At 49.3% G+C, this 7,500-nt stretch overlaps 1 protein-coding gene across 1 annotated transcript in view; it reads right to left on the reverse strand.

The window, feature by feature from the left end:
• Positions 1 to 7,500, reverse strand: part of zgc:123217 (uncharacterized protein LOC641414 homolog) — a gene marked incomplete at its 5' end in the record, with an annotated part of 19,785 nt that overhangs the window by 7,185 nt on the left and 5,100 nt on the right. Inside the window, 2 exons of the mRNA XM_063218793.1 lie at positions 3,277 to 3,341; positions 7,178 to 7,494. Coding sequence (XP_063074863.1) covers positions 3,277 to 3,341; positions 7,178 to 7,494 — 382 coding nt within the window. The remainder of the gene's footprint in view (positions 1 to 3,276; positions 3,342 to 7,177; positions 7,495 to 7,500) is intronic.

The raw sequence follows: 7,500 nt of genomic DNA on the forward strand, positions 1-7,500 counted from the left end.
TGTAATGGGCATCCTCGCATCATGAATTACCCAGCCATAATTAAACTCTATTATACAGTGGCACGCTGTAATGGGCATCGGTCATCATGAATTACCCAGCCAAAATTAAACTCTATTGACCAGCAGTGGCAGGCTGTAATGGGCATCCGTCATCATGAATTACCCAGCCATAATTAAACTCTATTATACAGTGGCACGCTGTAATGGGCATCGGTCATCATGAATTACCCAGCCATAATTAAACTCTATTGACCAGCAGTGGCACGCTGTAATGGGCATCCGTCATCATGAATTACCCAGCCATAATTAAACTCTATTATACAGTGGCAGGCTGTAATGGGCATCGGTCATTATAAATTACCCAAAATTAAACTCTATTGACCAGCAGTGGCACGCTGTAATGGGCATTGAAAGTGAAAGCCCACCTGGGAAACTCCAACTCCCATTGTCATTGTGACACAACTCTCCACAACACACAAGTGCACACTGCATACTGCACACCTCGAAATAGCATTCATGCCTCACCTGTGCAAAGGGGCAACCCCTGATGGCGCCCCAGGGGAGCAGTGCGGCGGGGCAGTTAACGGGTTAACCAAGGTAATCTTGGGTCGTAAAGGTTACTTTGTGTAAGGTTTATTAATATTAATGCCGCTCATTCACAAATGTAAGCATTTCCTGAATATTGGTCTGGAGTGACCAGAGAAGGTTTAGCAGCCAGAGAGGAAGTGTGTGATGTCTAGGCTGTGTATGACTAGAACAGTCATTTCAAAATGGGGGATTTACCTGGAGAAGAGCCATCCACCTATTCATCTATGGAATGGATAAATTCATTACCCAGCCATAATTATATACTCTTATTATATGGTTGTGACGTCATCTGTCGAATGCTCCATTCATTTCAACGGGGCTCCCCAACGTTCGGACGTCTGTTATTTTTCGATAACGGACGGGTTGGTCTATAACAGACCGCTGTCAATGGCAACAAGACTTTTCACTGCTAAAGCGACTTTTCAACCAGACTCTAGCTGCTGTGATAGACAGCACCCGTTGTCCTGGCTACCGCTGTCAATGGCAACAAGACGTTCACTGCTAAAGCCACTGGCTTGTATACAAGTCAGTGGCTAAAGCGAATGTTTCATATCACTCCGCAGGGGGTCCGGTCTTTTGTCACTCTAATCAGCTGCTGTGATAGACAACACCTGTCCTGGCTAGCCTACCTAGCTGTTGCCTAGCGGTGTTCCACAACGGCACTGTTTTGTTTTGTGCAGCAACAATCTTAACATTAAATAGGTCTAAAGAAATGTCCCCGTATGTGTGAATCATTTAAGTATATCCATATAATAAGCACTTCAGAGAGAACAAGACCCCTCCGCTCCGCGTCGGGGTCTAAAGATTCTCTCTGTCGTGCTGCTATTCCACGGTAGCGACCTTCTTGCCGAACGTTAACCCTTACATATTACATTACATTACACTACACTTGTTGACACTTTTATCCAAAGCGACATCCAGTTGTTTACAGGGTATTGGTTACAGTCCCTGGAGCAGTGTGGGGTTAGGTGCCTTGGTACAGGGTATTGGTTACAGTCCCTGGAGCAGTGTGGGGTTAGGTGCCTTGGTACAGGGTATTGGTTACAGTCCCTGGTGCAGTGTGGGGTTAGGTGCCTTGGTACAGGGTATTGGTTACAGTCCCTGGTGCAGTGTGGGGTTAGGTGCCTTGCTCAAGAACACTTCAGCCATGGAGTGACAAAGGGAGTGAATTTCCAAAAATAGCCAATTTTAGCTGCAAAAATGACTGTAGTTGGATCTTACTAGAACATATTTGTTTATTACTTAGTAAACTTTCATGTAAAGATCAAATTTGGCAATAGGCAGCCCAGTTTCAATGAGCAGCATAGTTGCAGTACCTTTTTTGACCATTTCCTGCACAGTGTCCCTTTAAGAATTTTTGGTGCCTACAGCACAGATTGTTTGACTCTTTTTAGGCAAACTCGCTCAGACTGATACTGTAGTGTACAGTGGGTACAAATGTTATCCTTAATTCCTAGCGCATAATTACGACACCGTCCATGTACATTTGTAGCCAAATTTGCCTTTAGCCGAGGGGCCCAAGGCCATCTTAATCCGGCCCTTCCTAGAAGCTGTGCGTGGATCTTTGGACTTTTGCGTGACAGTGAAGTACACTTTGTATTGGGTTCACTGCTCCTTGAGGGCAGTCATGGGTAAGCGGTTAGGGCGTCAGACTTGTAGCCCAAAGGTTGCCGGTTTGACTCCCGACCTGCCAGGTTGGTGCGGGGGAGTAATTAACCAGTGCTCTCCCCCATCCTCCTCTATGACTGAGGTACCCTGAGCATGGTACCGTCCTGACGCACTGCTCCCTTGGGCCGCCATTGAGGGCTGCCCCCTTGCACAGGTGAGGCATAAATGCAATGTCGTTGTGTGCTGTGGAATGCTGTGTCAAAATGGGGCACCTAAGTCACATCCTCTACTTCCTGGTTCATGGGGCAGAGGGAGTCAAAAAACAATTACTGGGCTTGAAATGAGTGGTTTTTCAACACCAATCCAAACCTTGGACCTCCACTTGTGCACCAAAAATCCATCACGACTCGCCTCGTTCACTTCTATTCACTTTTTTGCAACTTACTGCCCCATGAACCAGGAAGTAGAGGGCGTGACTTAGGTGCCCCATGACAACGGGAGTTGGAGTTTCCCAATGGGCTTTCACTTTTCACTTTCACTACTGTGTCTCTACAGCCTCTCTTCACTTCCTCACAGTCTTCGATATATCTACTGCTACATACTGTACATGGTAGAAACACAAAGCTGTATAATGCAGCTCCTGTCACAGCAGTGTGTGTGTGTGTGTGTGTGTGTGTGTGTGTGTGTGTGTGTGCGTGTGCGTGTGCGTGTGCGTGTGCGTGTGCGTGTGCGTGTGCGTGTGCGTGTGTGCGTGTGTGTGTGTGTGTGTGCGTGTGTGTGTGTGTGTGTGCGTGCGTGTATAGGTCACAAGGACATTTGTAAGACACACACATCAACAGCCTGCTTATTGTAAGTGATTTAATAGAACTCCCCCAATCATGATTAACCAGCATAGACACATTTAAATACATTACATTACATTCAGTTCAATATATATTACATTCAGTACAGTGTAAATATATTACAGTACAGTACAGTACAGTGTGAGATTAGGCAGTTTATTTCTACAAGGCTCAGGACTTAGGACACACAGTCTCTTGACATTGGACTGTTGAGGTGGGGGATCAACAGGATGGTTACAGAGGTGTCCAAAATATAAGTTTCCGTCCAGCCCAGGTGTCTTATCTGAGAGACCTAGCGCTGACCTACAGAATGGCACTTGAGAGTAAAACAATTTCCAGAAAGTTTCTCGTGCGCACCTGGAACTCTTGGCTACTTTCTGGTGAGCATTAGACACATTGGTTGTTTTTTTACTCACATTTCATCATAAGGGCTCCGTACGGACTAGTGGTGTCAACAATAATCGATTCGGCAATGCATTAAGCCTCCCAACAACCCCCTTACCTCATCATAAGCATCCCAACGCCCCCCTGACCTCATCATAAACCTCCCAACACCCCCTTGGCCTCATCATAAGCCTGCCAACACCCGCTTGACCTCACCATAAGCTGCCCAACGCCCCCTTGGCCTCACCATAAGCCTCCCAACGCCCCTTTGAGGCTTAATGGTGTACGGTCAGAAGTGAGGTAAAGGCGGAGAGGGACAGACTCCCTGTCAGGCTGGCAGGAAAACAACAACAACAACAACAACAACAACAACAACAGGATGGCATGTTGCGCTGTGTGAATGCAACAACAAGAACTCCATTCTGGACGACGTGTAAACAACAATTAAGACACCATGATGGGTGATCTTAACACAACAATACGGACGCCATGATGGGTGATCTTAAGGGAACAATACGGACGCCATGGTGGGAACAATAGCCTACAGACGGTGCTGTGTAGGGCAACGTTTCACCACATCGGCCAGTGTTAAAACAACAACGCCGTTAGACCACCATGTTGGCCAATGTAAACAAGTAAAGGCCTCCATGCTGGTTGGTGTTTCCTGAACAATACAGACGCCATGTCGGCCAATGTGGAGTAAACAATAGGCCCCCATGACGGCTGATCTTAACAATACAGATGTCTTGTACTGAGAGCTACGAGAACTCTACAACACTAATGGCTTCTATGAGCACAGTAGGAGAGGGGAAGACACTGAGGGCCACTAGAATGAATATACGCCTGCTGTTGGAGAGGGCACTGCAGTTTAAAGGTTAACCTCTAGAGGTCGCCACCTGCTGTTGGAGAGGGCACTGCAGTTTAAAGGTTAACCTCTAGAGGTCGCCACCTGCTGTTGAAAAGTGCACTGCAGTTTAAAGGTTACCCTCTAGAGGTCGCCACCTGCTGTTTGGAAAGCTTAGTGCAGTTTAAAGGTTACCCTCTAGGGGTCGCCAGAGTGCAGCACCTGCTGTTTGGAAACTACAGTGTGTGTTTAAAGGTCGCCACCTGCAGGCCAAAGGGACACAAAGCGCTTTGACTGACTTCCTGTTGGCGGAACAAGACACACATCTGCTAAGGAAAGGACCAAGGGCTCTGTATGGCGGACTGAGGGAGAGGGGGGCAGAGAGAGGAGAGGAAGAGAGGAGGAGAGGAGGATAGAAAGAGAGGAGGAGAGGAAGAGAGGAGGAGAGGAAGAGAGGAGGAGAGGAGAGGAGAGGAGAGGATGAGAGCAGAAGATGAAGAGGAGAGGAGAGGAGAGGAGAGGAGAGGAGAGGAGAGGAGAGAGGAGGAGAGGAGAGGAGAGGAGAGGAGGAGGGGAGAGGAGGAGAGAAAGAGAAGAGGAGAGGAAGAGAGGAGGAGAGGAAGAGAGGGAGAGGAACAGAGGATAGAAAGAGAGGAGAGGAGAGGATAGAAACAGAGGAGAGGAGAGAAAGAGAGGAGAGGAGAGGAGAGGAGAGGAGAGGAGAGGAGAGGAGAGTAAAGGAGAGGAGAGGGGAGGAGAGGAGAGGAGAAGGATGAGGAGAGGAGAAGGATGAGGAGGGGAGAGGAGAGGAGAGGAGAGGAGAGGGGAGAGGAGAGGGGAGAGGAGAGGAGAGAAGAGGGGAAAGGAGAGAAGAGGAGAGGAGAGGAGGGGAGAGGGGAAAGGAGAGAAGGGGAGAGGGGAGAGGAGAGAGGAGAGGAGAGGAGAGGAGAGAGAGGAGAGGAGAGGAGAGGAGAGGTGAGGAGTGTAGAGGAGAGGAGAGGAGAGGTGAGGAGAAGGGAGAGAGGAGAGGAGAGGGGAGGAGAGGTGAGGAGAGGAGAGGAGTGGAGTGTAGAGGAGAGGAGAGGAGAGGTGAGGAGAAGGGAGAGAGGAGAGGAGAGGGGAGAAGTCAAGAGGAGAGGAGAGGAGAGGAGAGGAGAGGAGTGGAGAGGAGAGGAGAGGGGAGGAGAGGTGAGGAGAAGGGAGAGAGGAGAGGAGGGACAGTGGCAGTGGAAGAGGGGATCCTCTCGATCCTCTCGAGGGCCGCAGGGGTGGGGAACCTTTTCTTGAGCTTAAATACAAACAATTGTACAGCTATATACCATTCCCAATGATAATATACCTACAGTACGTATGTGTAGTGACTCTGAAATGATTTCTAGCCCAGCTGAGTTTGGCTGGTTGGCAGGTGAAAGGGTCGAGGCCTATAGCCTGAAATTGGTACCATGAGGAGGACCTTGGCTGAAACACCTCTGTACTGTTACACCAGCCACCCGGGTTCCATTCCGGGCCACGGTCTAAGACCCGGGTTCCATTCCGGCCCGCAGTCGTTTCTTGATCCTCCCCAGTCTTTCTCTCCCAAACATTTTCTATCATGTCGTCACTGTCACTATCACATAAAAACATAAAAACAGCCCCAAAAATAAGGAAAAAGGGATGTTGTGGAGAGACAATATGGTGGCGATGTACAGTATGGTTTACACAGTAGAGGAGGTCGTGCAGCGCTGTAAGGATTACAGTTAGAGTGCAGCTAGATGAGAGTCTGACCTACAGCAGATACAGTACAGATTACAGTACAGATACATTAGAGTGTCAGTGTGTGGTTTATACAGTATTAGTGGAGTGTTGTGATGATGATGGTATGTAGTAGCCTATGTGCTATGAACGTCAGTGCAGTGTTGTGATGATGATGGTATATAGTAGCCTAGGGCTGCAGTGCAGTGTTGTGATGATGGTATGAAGCATGAACAGTGCGATGGTGGAGTGCTAATGTGCTAATGTCAATGCAGTGCTTTGATGATGGTATGTAATAGTAGCCTAGGTATTATAAATGTCAGTGTGGTGTTGTGATGATGGCATGTAGCGTTAGCAGTGTGATGGTGGAGTGCTAATGTGCTGATGTCAGTGCAGTGCTGTAATGACGGCGTGTAGCGTTAGCAGTGCGAGTGCTGCAGAGGTGACGATGTGTTGATGTCAGTGCAGTGCTACAGTTATAATGACGGCATGTAGCGTGAGCAGCGCGATGGTGTAGTGGTGCTAATGTGTTGATGTCAGTGCAGTGTTGTGATGAGGATGGTATATATGAACAGTCCGATGGTGGAGTGGTGCTGTGCTGATGTCAGTGCAGTGCTGTAATGACGGCGTGTAGCGTTAGCAGTGTGAGGGCTGCAGTGGTGCTAATGTGTTAATGTCAGTGCAGTGCTAGAGTAGTAATGGCAGCATGTAGCGTGAGCAGTGTGAGGGCTGCAGTGGTGCTGTGCTGATGTCAGTGCAGTGTTGTATTATGAATGTCAGTGCAGTGTTGTAATTATGACGGCATGTAGCGTTAGCAGTGCTGATGTCAGTGCAGTGTTGTGATGACGGCGTGTAGCGTTAGCAGTGCGAGGGCTGCAGTGGTGCTGTGCTGATGTCAGTGCAGTGCAGGAATAATGACGGCGTGTAGCGTTAGCAGTGTGAGTTGATGTCAGTGCAGTGCTGCAGTAATTATGACGGCATGTAGCGTTAGCAGTGCGAGGGCTGCAGTGGTGCTGTGCTGATGTCAGTGCAGTGTTGTGATGACGGCGTGTAGCGTGAGCAGTGGTGGAGTGGTGATGGTGGAGTGGTGCTGTGCTGATGTCAGTGCAGTGCTGTGATAACGACGGCGTGTAGCGTTAGCAGTGCGAGGGCTGCAGTGGTGCTGTGCTGATGTCAGTGCAGTGTTGTAATAATGACGGCGTGTAGCGTTAGCAGTGCGAGGGCTGCAGTGGTGAGGATGTGCGTCCTCATAGCGCCCCCTGCTGACGTGGTGGGGCTGCATTCGAAGCTGCTGTCGGTGTCCGTCCCCGCGGAGCTGAAGGTCACAAACCCCACGCTCGAACCCCCGATGTTATCCGTGATCCACGTCTGGTACTCCGAGACGCGAGTAAAGACTTCTGGGAACTGGCCCGTGGCGCAGGGGATGCCGAAACTAGACAGGCCGGCCACCACCCACTGGGAACCCTGCTTACACTGAAGAGGACCGCCAGAGTCGCCCTACAC

The sequence above is a fragment of the Engraulis encrasicolus genome, chromosome 2, assembly GCF_034702125.1.
Source record: "Engraulis encrasicolus isolate BLACKSEA-1 chromosome 2, IST_EnEncr_1.0, whole genome shotgun sequence".
Taxonomy (NCBI): domain Eukaryota; kingdom Metazoa; phylum Chordata; class Actinopteri; order Clupeiformes; family Engraulidae; genus Engraulis; species Engraulis encrasicolus.